The sequence below is a fragment of the Adiantum capillus-veneris genome, chromosome 19 (genome assembly GCF_014529385.1).
Source record: "Adiantum capillus-veneris isolate H3 chromosome 19, ASM1452938v2, whole genome shotgun sequence".
In the NCBI taxonomy this organism is placed as follows: domain Eukaryota; kingdom Viridiplantae; phylum Streptophyta; class Polypodiopsida; order Polypodiales; family Pteridaceae; genus Adiantum; species Adiantum capillus-veneris.
The window spans coordinates 115,611,269-115,630,775 of NC_140949.1; the positions used below are offsets into that span (position 1 = coordinate 115,611,269).

Genomic DNA, 19,507 nt, shown 5'->3' on the forward strand with positions numbered 1-19,507 from the left:
TTATTGGAGCTTGCATAAAGACCTGCTAGAATATCCCAAGCCTGTTTTGCAGATTTTGCTGAACGAATGTGAGGAACAATGGTGCCCTTCACAGAAAGCACAATCAATGCATGAGCTTGCGCATCCTTTGCATCCCAACGAGCTTGTTCTACCGTAGGCAAAACAACTCTAATAGCAGCAATCCTTGCAGCAAGACCTGCAACATCCTCAACATTGCCTACATCCTCAAAATCAGGACGTATATCAATGCCCTGCACAATGTTCCAGAAGGCCCTTTGACACAAGAACATGTTGCATCATAAAAGCCCACATAGGGTAGTTGTCCCCATCCAACCTGTCCTGAGCAGCAAACATCTTGAACACATCTGTGTTGTTGTCAGCCATGGTAAATGCTGCACCTGATGTGAAAACTACCCAAAAATAGGAGAAATGGAGCAGGAACAACACGTGGTATATAGCACAAACCGTAGAAGACTATGAGACACCTGTTATGCAGAAAACGGCACTGACAAAAATTCTGCACAAAATGACGAAATAGCTTGTGCAATACTGCCTGTAGTGGAAACGGAGGCCGAAAATTTTGTCGACCTGCGAACGCTTGCCAAAGCTCACTGAAATCGAAGAAAGTGAGCAGGCGTGTGCTGGAGCAGCTGGCGACTACGCTCGGGAGGACGTAACCCCAATTGTTGGAATTGGGGTTGCAGAGAAACGCACACAGCTTGGAGAAGATGAAGGAAGCTCAAGGCACACAATAGAGAGTGTGTTACTTAGTATGCAATGGAAAGATAGATAGACCTAGAGTGATGAGCGTATATACAATGCTCGGGGTAAAAAACCTCCCAAAGAGGGAAAAAATGCCCCGGTGGTCCTAGTGTGTTCACACAGATCACTACCACATGTATATGGTAACAATAAGATGCGTTGCCTAAATCCATGAATCTGCACAATGCTGCCTAAAACGACGAATATGCATTGGATATTGTTTAAAAATTATAAATCAGAAGTTTATCAATGTGCTGCCTAAATCGACGGATCTGCACTAAGATGAGTACCTACACACTACCTAAATTGGCAAATCTGTGTGTCCGTGACCAATGGACTAGGCAGCTAGGCATAAAAATATAACATTCATCACATGTGTGAGACCAATGTGGAGCATGGTTGAGTAGGAGGGTACTTACAAACTATTGTTCACTATCCTGCAACACCTCAACTCATATAAGTAGCTGCATAGCTTAATGACAAATCATCTCAATGAAAATTCCTTGCAATACAATTGGAAGCCATGACCTTAGCAATGTTGGAGTATTCAGATTTGAAGACAATACATAGAAATAAAATATGAAAAGAGGAGGGGTGTATTTGATGTACATACCTAGAGGATATTTTGTATCTGTAAATGTACGTACTTGTGTGTGTGTGGCGAGCTATAATGGAAGGAAACTCAAGTTGAATCAACGGGTCTTGCAAACAACATTCGTTTACAGGGTATAGAGATGTGCATTTAGTAACTTGCACCAAATTATATGTAATGATATTAGAATGTATCAATGTAGGGGGCAAAACAATATGCCTTGGTGTGAGATGGAAATTAGTATACAGCCCAAAAGTGCTGGAAGAGAGTAGCAGTGTCATGTAAGCTAGACAGCAATTTGAGTATACAAGAGATTCAAGACTAAATAGTGATTTTAATTACACATGGAGGACTTGCCTTGCTAAAGACGATGTATGACGTAATGAAAGGATTGAAGATACTGTAAATAAGGAAATAAGTTCGCAATAGGAATCGACGCATCAAATATTTTCCTAAACTATAGACTATGTTGGGAAAGTTGGTACTTAAACTACCTATTAAGTAAAATGATAAGCTTAAGCTAGCCAAGATAAGTAAATGTACCTGTATTTTCTCTTGGAACGAGAGCAGTAGGCACATCTAAGAGTGTTGCCCAGTCTTGTGTGAGAGGGTTAGTATACACAATTAACCAAGTACTAAATGATAGATGAGTGTCAATATTTGATTGGTAAGAAGAAAGGGAGTTGCTATATAATCTGATACAACATGGTGAGTGTACAACAACTCAGAAAGGGAGAAAGTCCAAATTATGGTCTGTATAGTTCTTTGTGAATTATTCAACACCAAACAAGGAAGAAAAGAAAATGAAGGTTGTCATCAAAATCATTGCGTTAATTTCAGTGAATTCAGTGAAGATAGATACTTGGATTCCCTTCAGATTTGTGGAAACACAATGATGGTAAATGATGTGAATATAACAATGAAAAGTATCACAATGAGTCATCTAAATGTGACGAAAATAAGAAATTTAACACCAAATGGTAGTTGCCGTAAATGTTAAGATATACAGAATAACATCAAGTTATGAACAAGTAGTGTAAAGGCCACAGAGGTTAGCTTAACATTAACTTAAACTTACAAAAATTGAGCAAAAGAAATCAAGTTGATACTTTTGAAGTTTGGATTTGTCAGAACTAAAAGTATGAACCTATCTTAAAGGTATCAGTGATAAGGTTGTTGGGATGAACAAAAGATTCATAAATATCAGGTTGGAGGCTCATGATTGAAAAGATATTGTGAAAGGATCAATAGTTTATTATCAGAATTAATATGTCATCTATGTGAGGTGGCTACAAAATTAATGTCCTTTGTTAGAACCCGTCAATACTGCTTAATTAAAAGTTGCAATGGAGGTTAGCGCTTGAATGATGACAACGTCTTGTCAATGGCTACAAACTATGATTATTGCAGATTCTGTTGGAAATCCTAGAGAGAGAGAGAGAGAGAGAGAGAGAGAGAGAGAGAGAGAGAGAGAGAGAGAGAGAGAGAGAGAGAGAGAGAGAGAGAGAGAGAGATTGGTCTGTTTACGAGGGGGTGTGTGTCATTCTGAGGATGCAGAGAATAGCTGATGTCATGGGCGGTTGGTGATGTGTTGGCTTGACTGCTGGAGCCCGGCTTCTTCTGTGGACAAGTAAGCGGCCCACTTGACCTTTCCTACCATCAGTACTAGGTTTGACAATGCCACCATGGGACGCTTTGTCGCTCAACTCCGAGTGTTCGATGCGTGGTACTAGGGAGTAATACTGGGCATCAACTGCTCAAAATTGTTTCGACTGTGAGTACACAAGCGCTTGTTGTTGCATGTTGTGCAATAGCTGCACACTCGATCTATTGTACATATTGTCGTTGTACCGCTTCTACTTGCACAATGACAAGGAGATAGAAAGCCAATATGGGGTGGTGAGGGTTTGTGGCATGCATGGGAGAAGCCGAGCTTCGTGCCGGGAGGTGGTACGTTTGTGCCCTCCGCAAAACCACTAAAATCATACCCGCCTTATGCATAAAAGCCCGGTATCTCTTACCACCGAGAAGGACACAATCTGATTGCTTACACCCTTCGACAATACCCTTGATTATCGTTTTTCTAGGTCAACATCAAGTTGAATTGTTGACTAGTCCAAGAAAAAAAAACTAGCTTTGCACCAAATGTCACTATGTCATTGACACTCATATCAACCAAATCGATCCCTTTGGTATCATGTTTCTCATCTCAAAAACAAGCTTTATTTTGGTTCCCACACCATCTGTACGAGCCATAGGACTAGAATCACCAAGCCAAAAAAGCCCACCAAAGCCATCAATACTAGGAGCAATGGTAGCTATTCTGCGAACTAGCTCAGTGCTAGCATCGATGTCAACACCCACATCATATGCTGGAGGGCAAGAAGGGACATTCTGCAAACCTTGGGGTGATTATGGTCTTGCTGTGGAGAGGTACTCAAGCTAATGAGGCCTTTCTAGAAATTGGCAATCTGATTATGGCGGACATCCTGCTGCAAAGTCAAAGGTCTACTTGTCCCCTCGGTATGGTATCTTCAAGTACATACGATTGAAGCGCAGGATCGCCTTCTTCTTGGTGACAAAAACCGGATTCTTGATGGGATCGTCAAAGCCCATTACTGTACGCAGTCCTCCTGGGGGAAGAAACAGAGAGGGGGAAAAAAAAAGAGACTAGGGCTCTAGTCACTGAAGTGCTGCGTCAATTTTCACCTCTGTAGGTAGTGTACTGGGAAGGGGATGTGGAGGCGGTGCAATTTGGCAACCAAAAGTTCCTGCGACAGCATGGGTCTGCTGAGGGAATGGTGAGCTACTGCAACACACCTATAGAAGGGCGGATGTTATGGTGATGGCCTTGGAGCGCGTGCAGCTAGCGGACATAATCAGAGGTGGGCATGCAATAGTTACCCGAGTTGGTTTAAGGTGCCAGATTAAAAGTGAGGAACCGGGGGGGGGATGAAAGAATCACTGTGCCATGGGAGTGGTTGGCGGTCGTAGAGAGAGAGAGAGAGAGAGAGAGAGAGAGAGAGAGAGAGAGAGAGAGAGAGAGAGAGAGAGAGAGAGAGAGAGAGAGAGAGAGAGAGAGAGAGAGAGAGAGAGAGAGAGAGAGAGAGAGAGAGAGAGAGAGAGAGAGAGAGAGAGAGAGAGAGAGAGAGAGAGAGAGAGAGAGAATGCAAACCTCTGCAAGGGCGTCAATTTTGATGAGAGGGAGAGAGAGAGGTGGTTGGAGTGTGAGCGCCACACATAGATAGGGAAGGTGCTACTGCCCGGCGCCATGCAAGAACGAGAGAGAGAGAGAGAGAGAGAGAGAGAGAGAGAGAGAGAGAGAGAGAGAGAGAGAGAGAGAGAGAGAGAGAGAGAGAGAGAGAGAGAGAGAGAGAGAGAGAGAGAGAGAGAGAGAATAGCAACTCAAAAATTTGCAGCAGGTTGGTAGGGTGGTTTGTGGTTGACCACATAAGGCTATGCTACTTTTGCATGTGACGGCGAAAGAGAGAGAAGGGGTCATGAGGCTGATGGTGGTTGGTTAGAAATACAGGTTGTGTGTGGTTGGCAACGCCATGCACACCACAAAAAAAAGGGTGGGCGTGAAAGCAAACAAGAAGGTTGGCTACATGTGAGGGGTAGAGAAGAAGCTACCTATGAGGTGTGGAGGAGGGTTAGGTCTGCTCATGTGGAGCTGGAGAACTCCCACGAAGACGGCTACATGTGAGGTGTAGAGGGACAGAGAGTGTGTTGGGCATCTGTTGGCTAGAGAGAGATGGAGAGATTTGGTTGGCACTTTGAGTCCACCGATTCTGCAACCACAACAATCTTACAGATGGGGTAGCGACTCGAGTAGGTTGCCCTTAATTTTTGCTAGGATGCCAAGTTGTAAACCTCTATGATTTTTTGTTACCAAGAGCGTAGCCTTGTGCTCTGATACCACTATTACAAACTGATGGCGTGGAGATCCCTGCAATATATTCAAAATAGAACACAACAAGCCATAAACGAACCAATCTACATACCTGACGACTCGCACAAATCCATAATCGAGCTCAACACGAACAAAGAGAGACAGAGAGTGAGATAGAGTGAGAGAGCACGTGCAAGTGCACCTCCTAGAGCGGAGTGCTACACCGGCACGATGAGAGAGAAGAGAGGAGAGGAGAGAAGAACAATGTAGACACTGGGTGCAATCTCCCCCCGTGCAAGAGTAAACATGTTCCTCTTGCACGTATTTATTTATAGATTAGTATTGACTAGCCGGGCAATAATTGGCCATGGCTCATAAAGAGCACTTAAATGATAAAATATACTATCCTTTCGCATAACCCTTGGCCTTTTCCACCTGTCAACTGCATAAAATATCAAAATATCAATTCCATTACAAAATGTGAAGAGAGAGATAAAGTCTTCCTTTGGAAGGTTCTCTTTGGATTCATGCCAACTGGAGATAAAGCCAAAGCTAGAGGACTAGAGAAGGTTCTTGTATAAGATACAAGCACTCATATGAATCCCTCACACCCCTATTATGGGGATGCCTCAAAATCAAAAACTTCACGGACACTATGTGTAGGTGGGTATTCATACATCTAAAAACTCCCTTCTACAGACATGACCTTGCTATGGGCTCTAGACACATTGGTAATGAGGATGTTTTGACTGACATCTGCATAATAATAGCTACATTATTGAGGACCGTCTGGCAGTCCAGAAATGAGTTACTCTTCCATAAGAAGTGTGAGCTTCTGGACACAAATTTTGTTATGGAGTCAAGTAAGTGGAATATCATTTTAGAAGGAATAAAAGTTGCAAGCTTGACAAGTAAGTGAAGTGGTGGAGGTGCATCCCTGCGGTTTATTTCTTTATGGAGTTTCCTGTGCAAGGATATGCCAGGGCTGATTGTAGCCTTTTGTGATTAATACAATTCAAGCTCAATTGAGCATTTTTTTAAAAAGTTTTCTTTTTTATCCTTTGCAAAGTCCTCTTGGTTCTGCCTAGGTCCTGGTGAAACCCTCTTTTTAAACAGTGGTTAGAGAGAGAGAGAGAGAGAGAGAGAGAGAGAGAGAGAGAGAGAGAGAGAAGAGAGAGAGAGAGAGAGAGAGAGAGAGAGAGAGAGAGAGAGAGAGAGAGTGTAAAGCATGCTTATGGCATCATTTGAGGCATACAAAATATATTGAATGACAAGTGAGTGTAGAACTGAGAGAGAGAGAGAGAGAGAGAGAGAGAGAGAGAGAGAGAGAGAGAGAGAGAGAGAGAGAGAGATGGTTTTGATAGAATGGTGTAGTAGTAGCAAGCCGATAGAAATCTGGTACACTGTCATCAGTTGACAAGCATGAAATTATGGGTAGCTTGAATTTATTAGAAGTGTGTGAAGGATGAGTCGATCGCAACCTGTCAGCTGAAAGCACTCCATGTGCTGATCATTACGAGAGAGAGAGAGAGAGAGAGAGAGAGAGAGAGAGAGAGAGAGAGAGAGAGAGAGAGAGAGAGAGAGAGAGAGAGAGAGAGAGAGAGAAGAAGACGAGAATTTTAACGTCATAGGAAACTACTCCAACAAGGAGAGTTGAACTCAAGATCTGCTATTCAAGAGGGAAATGACATAACTAATCTACCACAGTTGGGTGATAGAAAGGTGATACCATTTTCCTCTTTTAATTAGCACACACACACCCAAGAAGAAGAGAACTTTAACTTCGGTGATAGAAAAGTTATACCATTTTCCTCTTTTTATTAGCACACACACACACACACACCCACACACACACTTGAGAAGAAGAGTATTTATACATGAGAGAGAGAGAGAGAGAGAGAGAGAGAGAGAGAGAGCGAGAGAGCGCTACCCAACAAGTCTTCAACTCAAAAGAATTGAGAAAGAGGTAAAAGAAAGTGAAAAAAGAGATATCAAAGATCTACTCGATGAGTCTCGATCTCAATATCTAATATGAGAGAGAGAAAGAGAGAGAGAAGGCATACCTACACATTGTTATCTTCCTAGAGTGATTCCAAGGACTATAGTTCCATCCTCCACATGTGGGTACACACACACACACACACACACACACACACACACACACACACAAACCTGCTTGGTGTGTGTGTGTGAGAGAGAGACAGAGATCCAATTGCCATGCTTTTCTTGGCCACAACAGTGTGTGGGTCACATACTAGTACTTACAAATGTAGATATTTCCATGTAAGAGCTCTTTGCATCCAAAGTTGTTATGAAATAATCAATTTTTATATATGCTTAGAAAAGTCCATCATAGGGAGCTCAGTACCGCAATTTGGTAGAGTTGCTAAGCTCAAGTCAAACCTTCAATTTCAAGGAAATGGGATGCAAACTAAATCATGCAACATGGGCCTGATCACGATCATTGTTCGGGAAAAGTCAATTAGAAAACATAACACAATTCCTTTTTATGAGTTTTTGAGCTAAATTTTTATATCTTTACACTTTATTTCGTAAAATCTAGGCGGGGTTTTTCCTTTTCCTCTTGCCCTCAATCAGCATTTTTGAATTTCAAAATAGCATGAACTTAAGCTGAAACAAGAACCATGGGCCCGATATGACTTTACAGCGCAATGATGCCGCGGGAATGTCGGTAGTTGATCTTGATGGACGAATAGTCATGCTCGAGCCCACTCCGTCTTAGTTAGTGGGAGGTTAGCCCACCGCATCCTGCCGTGTGATCAATAGTAGGGCGGGGACATTATTCGCAGAATAAAGAGGAGCATGTAATGATATTGATGCCTATGCGAAACAGAAGAAGAAGAAGAAGTAGAGTAATTTTAACAACAATCCTGCGAGAGCGAGCGAGCGAGAGAGAGAGAGAGGGAGGAGATGCAGGCATTGAAGCAGACCGCTCCCCCTTCTACACCCTTCCAAAACCCTTACGTATGTTTCAATCCCTCCACAGGTACTCCCGCCCCCCCCCCCCCCCCCCCCCCCCCCCCCCCCCCCCCCCCCCCCCCCCCCCCCCCCCCCCCCAAAAACACGCACACACACAGAGTTATCATATGTAAAGCTTTGGTCAGACCGTCTATTTGCTTGTAAAAAATGAAGCTTCCCCCCACAATATACTTCACATTGCCCTGAAACTGTCAATTTAAGTTCTTTGTAACAGACTTGTAGCTAAGCTTGTGCAGGGAGAGACATTATTTTGTTGTCTTGAGCATGAATCTGATTCTGATATTTATCTTGTTGGTTTTTTCTGGGAGTGATTTGAATGCTGTTTGGTATCGGAACTTTGGTTGCCACGATCCCACACACAGCACCCTAGAACGAATCCGTACTGGCAGGGGTAGAACCACTGCAACTCATCAGAAAATTTTTCTGCCTTGTTAACAGCAGCGAGCTAGAAACAACAGATTCTTTAGAGGGGCAGGGGTAGAAGACGTGTTTACCAACTCTGTCGATTTTGGCAGAGTTGAGACTCATGGGCATAGTTTGGTGATGATAGTGGGCTGGGGTTCTACCCTTGACCGTGCGGTTTTGCCCATTCTCAGCCATCCTTCCAAATTTGATGTTAGAGTCTCTGCAAAAAAACCAGGGTTTAGTGTATTTTTAATTGGCTACAATTGCATACTCCCAGCTAGATTTTGAGCTTGCCTTGAAGAAACCTGATAAAATTTCACGAGTTTTAGTGTAATCAACGGCAAATGCGCCAAATTTCGACCTAAAAACCAGAAGAGTTTTAAGTGTGCTTGTAGCACATTGTGGTTCTAATGGAAGGAGGCAATTGTATCTGTAGAGCGTTAAAAGGAACTAAGGACATGCTGACCCAAGGTTCACAAAAAATGAGGAATTTCGATTAATGTCGTAAGGATCTCTGTAGACATTCATAAAGCATTTGATAGAATAATTGAATAATTAGAGTCGACAATTTTGTCATGCCCTTGGTAACACCCTTCTCACAAACACACTTGGTTTCTTGTTGATTTTTTTCTTTGTTTCTTGCATGTATTTCGTGATTGAAGCAGATGATTAGATGTATATTAATCTTGGATTAATTCTCATTTATAAATGTGTAATCCTCTTTGAAGATAATCTTACAGAGTTTATGCCATAAGTAACGAACTTAACGGTAATGATTTTGCTGGGTTGAACTACTAAGAGAGGCCTAAATTGTTGTTTTGGCTACCTTTCTATGTGTATTACTCACATAAGTGTGAACCCTCTACATATTGACCTTTTTATATTTGAAATATTGTCACATTTTTACTTATAGAAGGGTATCATTTAAAGAACTCCAAATTTCTTGTTATAGATTGAATAGAAAAGGGTGGCTTATAACTCAAAAAGACTTCACAATCAAGGGATTTTTATAATACCCCTTGGATCCAAGTGAGTTCAAAAGAAGGGGTTTTAAAATGCAAAATTTTAGGCAAATTAATAGAAATACATTAAAATAAGGGAGTTTTATATTCAATTTTGAATTTTTTTTTTCTAAAATAAGGGGTCATTTTATTCATTTAGACATGTTAAAAGAGAGATTTTTTAAATAATTTGCGAACGCACGTTATATAGGGAGGTATTGAATGGTGAATCCCCTGAGCCAGTGGTGGACTTAGGTGATGGTGGCGATGGGTGCTAAGGGGCGGCAATGGGAGGTAGTGGTGGCTGTCTTTAAAAAAAAAAAAACTTGCTCCGTTGACCTCGCTCAATAACCGTCTCTCCATTGGCTCATACACAATGCTTTTCATTGAGCCTACTTAAGCCTTACAAAGGAGAGCCACGAAGAGAACCAATTATTGAAGACCCTCCAAAAATTGAAGACCAAGAAGAGGTGCTACGATCCAACGCTATCCTTCGGCATGAAGACAAGGTACTACGATATGTTAAAATTATCCGATGGTATCTTATTAAGTTAAAAAATTATTCTTTTGAAGATGCTAGATGGATGTAAGGAATACAGCTTAAGGATAGTATGAACCTTGTCAATGCTTACAATACTACACTAGAGTAAGCAAGTGTATATGCTTTTTAAATAGTGTCACCATGAAACGCGTTTTGACAGGTTGGGACAGGTGAAACGTTTCGGGCCTTGAAACGTTTCGCTTGGCAAGTGAAACACAAGCCGTTTCACTAACAACAAGTTACCGTAGTTTTAGTTTCAAAGTTGCTAAACGCACGTTTCGATCTCACGTTTCATTGTGCTCTAATTTTGAAACGAAACGTTTCGTAGTGAACCACCACGTTTCAGGGTGAAACATTTCGGCCATAAAACGTTTCGCGGTTACGCTGTTTCTAAATGAACAATGTTTTTGTCTTATAAGACTAATCCTTATTTGATATTCTATTCAAAGAGAAACTATTAGGATTTGTCTTTGTTACCATATACATGTGGTAGTGATGTGTGTGAACACACTAGGACAGTCGGGACATTTTTTCCCTCTTTAGGAGGTTTTTTTTCCATGCATTGTATATACGTCCATCACTCTAGGGCTATCTATCTTTCCATTGCACACCAAGTAACACACTCTATTGTGTGCCTTGAGCTTCCTTTGTCTTCTCAAAGCTGTGTGTTTCTCTGCAACCCTAATTTCAACAATTGGTATCAGAGCAGGTTACATCCTCCTTGGCTTAGTTGCCAGCTGCTCCAGCATACACCTGCTCACTTTCTCCGATTATAGTGAGGTTTGGCGAGCGTTCACATGTCGACAAATATTTCGGAAAAGCTAGTAGAGCGTAGTCTGCTCAGATTTTTGATTCGGGTTCATTTCGGCCTCCGTTTCCACTATAGGCAGGTCTGTACATGCAATTTCATCATTTTGTGCAAAATTTCTGTCAGTGCCGTTTTTTGCATAACAGGTGTCTTACAGTCTTCTATGGTTTGTGCTATATAGCACGTGTTGTTCCCGCTCCGTTTCTCCTACCTTTGGGCAGATTTCACATCAGGTGCAACATTTACCATGGCTGACAACAACACAGATGTCTTCAAGATGTTTGCTGCTGAGGACAGGTTGGATGGGGACAATTATCCTATGTGGGCTTATATGATGCAACACGTTCTTGTGTCAAAGGGCGTCTGGAATATTGTGCAGGGCATTGATGTACGTCCTGGTTCTGAGGATGTAGGCGATGTTGAGGATGTTGCAAGTCTTACTGCATGTTAGGTGCAACGGAATGAATGTTGAACTTTGCTCAAGATGAGTGCTCCGAGCTGTGCTCAAGGTTCCTTTTACTTACGGAAGGGAAAGCCTTCCGTTCCTTTAGTGAGAGAGTGTAATGGACACAAACAAAGTGAATGGACACTGTGAATGGAAATGCATGAGACTGAGAGATAGAGAAGAGAATACGACACCAGAGATGTTGTAAAACCCTCCTCCGAAGGCCCCACTCTATGGCGAGAGCGATCTACTTATGATTGCACAAATCTCTACAATGCTTGGACTTGCCGACAATGTCGACGACGATAAGGACGACGACGAGACGGGCTGAAAATTGAAAACGCTAAGGGCTGAAATCTGCAAATCTTCTATTTGCTGAATTATGACTCTGTGTCGGTGACGATGTCGATGACGACGGTACGACGCCGACGCGCTGAAAACGCAAATGTTGAAATCTGCGTTTTTCGGGCTAAAACTGCAAACTTCGCAGGATCTGACCGTGCGGCGAGGATCTGCTGCAGGAAGGTGAGATCTGCGAGATTCGGGACTTCTTCTGCGATGCTAAGGACTCAAAATTGAAAACGCTGGTTCTATGGTTGATTTTGTTGCGATGATCTGCAAAAACGCTAGGGTTGTTCTGCAAATAAAAAACGCTAGGGTTGAAAACTGACCTTGCGGAGAAATCTGCTAACGCTAGGAAATTTGTTGTGTTGTTGTGGGAATCTGTTAACGCTAGGGTTGATCTACTGTCTACTGTCGTCGAGAATCTGCAATTGCAAAAACGTTGGTTGATCTGGTGCAAAAACGCTAGGCCTTTTGTTGAGAGAAAACACCAGAGTTGTCGCGGGGGTTTGTCGCGGGGGTTGGTCTTGTTGAGAAGTGGCCTGTTGAGCAAGGTGCTTCTGCTGCCTCTTCTGCGAGAAAGTGCTAGCGCTAGGTTTCTACTTATACAAACTTAATAAATTTACCCTACCTACTTTCCAACAAAAGTCACTTAATAAATAAGTGAAAAATGTCAAAAATAGGGAAAATGGGTTTAATGCACTGGAAAAATTCCCTTGATGGATTCTGTTGGGAATGCTTATGAGGATATGCATCTAATCTAAGTGACTGGTGATGCGCAGTCTGCGAAACGACTCACAAAAGTGCCATATCACTTCCTAAAAAAGTTTGTATAAACTCATGCAACAATAAGTAGTTTTCAAAGAGAGAACTCTAAAAGAAAAGAAGGAAAAGAGTTCCAAGCTGAACTCGAGCAAGGAGAGTTTTTTACCTTATGGTTTTCTCTCATTAGGGGTCCAAGGATGTTTACGAGGATGTAAACTTTGCTTTCGGGGGAGGCAATGTCACATCATCCATATCATCGAGACCATGAGCACCACATGTGGCATGCACATGTAGGACGCTTAGTGCACATTGTTGGTGCGAAGCTAGGGGGTGGAATCCAAGTTGTGCTAGACGATCGGAATTTAGGACACCTAGGACGGCCATAGGTCTTGTTTGGCCAAGTGTGAACAATCAAGGTCTAAGTCTTTATTAAGAGGACTCTTATGGTTGGGTGGCCATTCTTAATAGTGATATGTCCAAAGCTTACAAAAAGTGAGTAAGGAGGGTGCTAGAAACATTGGTGGAGATGCCGAAGCTTGCTTTGATATAAATTGCTAGAAATAAAATTGCAACAATGCACATAAAGATGGAAAAGTTGAAGGAGAAGCTCAAGAGCACACAATGCAAGATGTAGAAGTAATGAGTGTGCTAATACAAAGATAAGGCATGTCCTAGGGTGATGGGCAGGTATACAAACCAAATAAAAAACTTCCTAATGAGGGAAAAAAGTGTCCTTGCAGTTCTAAATTTGTTCACACACATCACCACCATAATGTGGCAACAATAGTATTATTGAATGTGCTAATGCAAAGGTAAGGCTTGCCTAGAATGATGGATGTATATAGAGGTTGAGGGAAAAGTGAAAAAAAATGTGCTTCAATAGTCTAAGTGTGCATGGATGTCACTGTCATATATATACTTGCAAAGCCCTTGTAAGAGTGTGTGATGAACATGAGTTTTAAAGGGGGGTGTGAGACCCTCTGTGATTAGTCCACAAAGGGGACAAACTCCGAAGATTTGTGGAAATGTAGTAGCAATGATCCCCCCTTGGAATTAAACCACCTAATATGTATAGTGATACTCAAGTAGTGAAGTATCTGCTTAATTGCCTTTCGACCTCGGCCATGCATAACTTTGCTCACATATGAGACTGTATATTGAATATTTGGACTCATAATACGTACATTAATTGTCATAATAATCAATATCTAATTCTCCTAAATGATTTTCTCATGTTAAACTGATCATATAATATGGGGAAGTGCCAGGGGAAAAAAAGCTAGAAATTGGTTAAGCTAACAGACCGGCCATAGTAGCGATCCAAAGGAGGGAAAATAGGGATCCAAAGTGGGGGCCATCTGTAAAAGAGCTATGTGCAACAATGGGCTTACAAGACCCTAAGGTTCATCCCATTAAGACTTCCAAAATGCTAAGGTTCCAAAATTCAAAGGTTGTGTCCAAAGGTCAAACATTGGGGGAATTGGATGCTTTGTGTGTGTCCCAAAAGTCTTTATCAATCCCTACATAGGAGGGGGCGAGCCTTGCAAGTAGGGGATGAGAGAGCTCACACACACACACGAGCTCCCTTTACACAAAGGAAATGAGGGACACATGTCAACTCCCTAGCCCAGATACCCACAAGGTGTACCCAATTCCTATTGGATGGCCTTGGAGGTTGACCAATGAGAATTAGGCTAGAGTAAATCTAGTTTAATTAATTTCAAAACACTTAATAAAAGAACCAATAAGAATTAAGCACTCTAGAAGACTATTGGACAGTCTCTTAAGGGGACCAATGAGCATTCAACAACCCAATGGCTTGCCTGATTCCTATTGGCCAGGAGGCAAAGGGATCCAATGAGAGTTTAGTTGGATTTATTAATTACCTAAAGCTCTCACAAAAGGGGAAAGGGGGACACATGTCAGAAGGCTATGACTTATACTGCTTAATTCTTATTGGCTAGGCCTGGGGAGGTCCAATAGGACTGTAGCAAGAGCAAATTGGAGGGGGGGGGGGGGGGTCAACCAAAAAAGAGAGGGGGCTGATTTTTGGAAGGCATTATCACACACACTCACACAATCTCATGTGTGAAGCAAAGAAGACTCTCTCTCCTTCTCAAGCTTTAATGGAAAGCTTACCACCTACTCCAAGATTGTGAGAAGGGAGGCCTACACCAACAACTCTTGGCTTTGTGATGCAAATCCAACCAAGAGCCAAGCTTCAATGCATGCTCATCTCCTCTACCATGCTAATTACTAAGCTAAGCTATGCTAATATGAGTGATTATGTGAGAGATGTACATCTTTCTCATAAGAATACTCCTTCCTCTCAATCTACTCTCATACCCCGCTAGCTCTCACCTCTTCGAAGGTCTGTGAGGTCTTGGGTCTGAGACCGTGAGGGAATTGATGTTGTGTTTGATAAGTGTTCTGCTTAGTGCATGAAGTTTCCATCTTCATTGCACTAGTTAGTATTGAAGGAACACAAGAAATTGTATTGTAAAATGTCTCTCTTGATGGGAGAAACCATAATACAAAGCCTTTTGGAGGGGGGACCGGCTCCATGCAAATCCTGTCCTCAACTGTTATCAATTGCTTAATTTCTCTCTCTTTTGAAGTATTGTTCATGCTATCTAACTAGGTGTTATGCTTTTTGTTGCTCTCTCCACCCAAGCACTCTTGTTATTCTCATTACGAATCTATTCTAATGAAATGCTCACTATGTTCATGCTATTTTCCGGTACACACAAGTTACTAGACCATTAAATGTTACATTAATCAAGCTATCAATAGCTAGAAGGTGACATAAACACCAACATCATAAAGACTATGCTTCAAACATGTCTCAATAAGAGTACAAATAGGCTTGCAATCCTCAAAAGTTGAATATATACATTAGCGTCTCAATGTACTTTGTCTAACACAAAGTGATATCTTCACCACACACTATGTACACTATATGCTCAAAAAAAGATGCAAAATTCCACAAATCCAACATTTCAAAAGAGGTAATTAATGTCCTCAACATAGAAAACTATCATAAAAAAAGTACATAATCTATATATAAAGTGCTCTTAATTGGACTAGCTACATTCAAGTATGTTTTTAGAAGATTCCGTTCGATATGTTTGAAATTCATTATTAATGGTACGCTATGGATAAGATGTGTCCTTGCTTTGAAATAATAACTTGGCATATTAAAAAGCCTAGATGATTGATTTAGGTAGGTCATCATGATTCTTGACTCCAATTTTGTTTTTCTCGTGTTGTAGGCTCTATAAACTCAATCTCAAATCAAGTAAGCAAGATGGGTAGATTTATGGAAGAGACCTCAAGCACCGTTTGGAACCATTGTAAGATTCAAGCTTTTTTAATAGCAAACAGATTCCCCCCCCCCCAACCCCCGAATGGATAGATACTTTTTGAAAGTGAATATCATATCTCATTTGGCTCTCTCTCTCTCTCTCTCTCTCTCCCCGTGTGCATACACACTTACGTGTGTGTGTGTGTGTGTGTGTGTGTGTGTGTGAGAGAGAGAGAGAGAGAGAGAGAGAGAGAGAGAGAGAGAGAGATTCATAGTCGCGTAAGACATTCATGCACAATATGTATTTAAGTGCATGAAAATAAAAGGCATGTCAACACTACCTTCCACTATTGCATCATCAAGATTTTGTTTCATTTTCTTCTACTTTTGGATGTTTGCAAACGCTCTTGGGATAGTTTCGTATGACGTTAAAATTCTCTTCTTCTCGGGTGTGTGTGTGTGAGTGCACGCTAATAAGAAGAGGAAAATGGTATAACCTTTCTATCACCCAAGTGTGGTAGATTGGTTATGCCATTTCTCTCTTGAATAACAGGTCTTGAGTTCAACTCTCCTCGTCAGCTAGATCTTTAAGGTCTCTTGGGATAGTTTCCTACGATGTTAAAATTCTCTTCTTCTTGGGTGTGTGTGTGTGCGCTAATAAGAAGAGGAAAAAGGTATAACCTTTCTATCACCCTAGTGTGGTAGATTGGTTATGCCATTTCCCTTTTGAATAACAGGTCTTGAGTTCAACTCTCCTCGTCGGCTAGATCTTTAAGGTCTCTTGGGATAGTTTCCTACGACGTTAAAATTCTCTTCTTCTTCTTCTCTCTTTCTCTCTCTCTCTCTCTCTCTCTCTCTCTCACACACACACACACACACACACACACACACACACACATCCCCACACTCGACTAATATTGTGAGTTTAGATGTATATTTTTTCAAGATTTTATAAACAAATATATTGTTTCATCTTCTCCTACTATTGGCTCTTTACAAATTTTTCATCTCTCTCTCTCTCTCTCTCTCTCTCTCTCACACACACACACACACACACACACACACACACACACACACCTTACTAATATTATCTATGAATTCTGTGTTCATATGTATATTTTTTTCCAAGATTTTTATTTGAAAACCTATGGGGATTGAGGTGTGTGTTCAATAAAACATTCTTCTATTAGTCATAGATTGCATTTGACATATTTACCTATATACATATATATATATATATATATATATATATATATATATATATATATATATATATATATATATATATATATATATATATATATATATATATATGTGTGTGTGTGTGTGTGTGTGTGTGTGTCACTAACCGATTTTCTTAATGGATTTAAAATAATTAAATTTATTTAATTGTAAGATTCCTTTTCACCCTCCATCTCAATGCTTGGCATGAAAAAACGTGGAGCCATCGAAACGGCCTCCCACTACTGTAGGATTCATGGTAGTCATAGTCCTGCAGGGTACATCATGAAAATGTTGTCTATTGACACTTTTTGGGATTCGTGGAGTCTAGAGACGTGGACAATGCAGTACGTCAGTACGATGGCCCACACAGTCCAAGCCGAGTCCCTTTGACTCTTGTCCACCCAATGTGACTCTTTCGATGCTAAATGTGCAAGAATCTCCACTAACATCGTCGTTGCTTGTGACGCTACTCCAATGCGATAACTCGCACCTAGCAATAGAAACCTCTTTTGTTGCAACCTTGCCACCATCTCCCATGCACTGTCAACGGAAGAGGACTCGTCTTCTTCTTCAAGCTTCTGCACAAAACTATTGTCCACCATACTTGCTGGTGCAAGTGACACTCTACTATGATTTGAGATGTTTTCAATGTTATAACTCTATTTATAAGAAGGCTTCCAAGAAAAGCTAATCCGATGTGCACCATGCTTGCTTAAACCAAAGAGAAAGAGATCCAACTTAACTTAATTGTGAAAATGAGAGAGAGAGAGAGAGAGAGAGAGAGAAGCTTTGAATGTATTACGAAAGCTTCTTTCGAGCAACAAGCAATTAATCAAAGTACCCCGATTTTTTTCCACATTCCTCCTAAAGTTTGTTGTAACTCAAAATTCAATTTTTGCATTCCAAGCACAATGCAATTGAAATGTATGTAATCATGAATTATCAGATAAGAGGATAGTGCACCTTGTAAAGAGGATAGACACTAGCATAAACCCTAGCTAATTGCTAAGACCCCTTTATTAGCACTATGGGAGAAAAAGGGATAAAGAAATTCAATGGGGAAGGTTTTCATACTTGGCACACCAAATCGCGAGGATATCTCATGCAAAAGCTACTATGGTCTATTGTAGAACCACGCACACATGAACAATCCACAATTGACGTCACACTCATTAGAGCCCAATTTTCATAAATGCAAGCCAAAGATGAACAAGCTCCAGGCATAATTATCACCTCACCACATGATAATTATGTGCAATTCATTGATAATTACAACACGACAATCCAAGCATAAATAAGTTTAGAAGAAAGTTTTGGTGCAAAACAAAAAATGAGCAAAATTATCCTAAAAAAGAATCTTTATAAACTGACACTGAATCAATGGGACGATAGTTCAAACCTTGCAAATATGTTAATGAGTATCATTACTCAATTAACTTACATTGAATGTTAGATTCTCGAAGGAAGATAATGTCGTTGTACTCTTAAGTGCTGCTCTAAAATTTTTTGACAACGTAGTCACAGTGCCATAACAAAAAGAACCAACGCCCATGTTGCAATAAGTATTGAAGATGTTGTTAAATCTTGATACAAAGGGTTTTTAATTGCTGCTAAAATATGTGTGTGGTTGCAATCCATTTTAGTTTTATGTTTGATGCAAGAAGTAGTGGTATGTCTATGTCCTATTGAAAGGATTTGTATGAAGATGGTAAGGTGCATGGTGAATTTTTGGGACGATGAGCATATTGATGAGCACATTTGTATGCCTCTATCCTATTGAAAGGATTGGTATCAAGGTGGTAAGATGCTCAAGCAACACACATACTTAGACATCATGTTGGGAAATATGAATACCAAGTTGGCAATCGTGGGAGTCTCACTCCTACATTTTAAAGAATTGACAAGGAAGAGGTATGCTTATGCGGGTTATGACTAGCTTATAGTTCAAGAAATCTACTCAAATTGGGGGGAAAAGTTCCAACTCTTGTATATGTTTCAAGTAGGTTTGCCAAAGTGTCTCGTTAAGGGGAATCAACAAAGATCCCTTGGCTTGGGGCTCAAGAAGAAAAAGTAAGGCAAAAAAGTAGGATTCTACTCAAACACACAAAGTGATAAGAGGATGAGGTGCGAGCCAAGGAGGTGGTTATCTTTTTGGTTACTAGAATGAAGGCTAGCAACAAAGATCATGGAGGAAAAATGTGGGTACACGAAGACAACCTCAAAGAAAGGGAGTAGCTATTGCAGAAAACATCAAAGAATTGTTTAGAGGCTTGGTTATTTAGAATTTTGGGGATGACATATAAACAATTGTTTATGCTCATTCATTTTCAATGTCAAATCAAACACACCGTCGGCCCTTTCGCTTCGATCTTCACGTATGGACTCTCCCTTTTCTCGTCTACCTTTCCTGCCCACCATTGAGCCAC

The 19,507-nt window shown here is 41.0% G+C and overlaps 2 protein-coding genes across 2 annotated transcripts in view; both read left to right on the plus strand.

Moving 5' to 3' along the window:
- Positions 1–8,112: 8,112 nt before the first annotated feature.
- The window catches only part of LOC147434707 (GEM-like protein 1), a 43,360-nt gene continuing 31,965 nt past the window's right edge, over positions 8,113–19,507 (plus strand). The window contains exons 1-2 of the mRNA XM_086491156.1: positions 8,113–8,253; positions 15,826–15,906. Of these exons, the coding sequence (XP_086347282.1) occupies positions 8,178–8,253; positions 15,826–15,906 (157 nt within the window). The 5' untranslated portion in view covers positions 8,113–8,177. The remainder of the gene's footprint in view (positions 8,254–15,825; positions 15,907–19,507) is intronic.
- Positions 8,127–15,910, plus strand: LOC147434708 (uncharacterized). Its single transcript, XM_086491155.1, has 3 exons — positions 8,127–8,231; positions 10,903–11,083; positions 11,183–15,910. Exons 2-3 carry the CDS (start codon positions 10,991–10,993, stop codon positions 11,450–11,452), a joined length of 363 nt encoding a protein of 120 aa, XP_086347281.1. The 5' UTR covers positions 8,127–8,231; positions 10,903–10,990; the 3' UTR covers positions 11,453–15,910.

What these genes read in the sequence shown, in the direction of transcription:
- LOC147434708 (XM_086491155.1), top strand. Translation starts at nt 10,991, where the DNA reads ATGTCGACAAATATTTCGGAAAAGCTAGTAGAGCGTAGTCTGCTCAGA. An exon ending in TCCGTTTCCACTATAGGCAG is followed by an intron (nt 11,084 to 11,182) that starts GTCTGTACATGC and finishes TGTGCTATATAG; the next exon opens with CACGTGTTGTTCCCGCTCCG.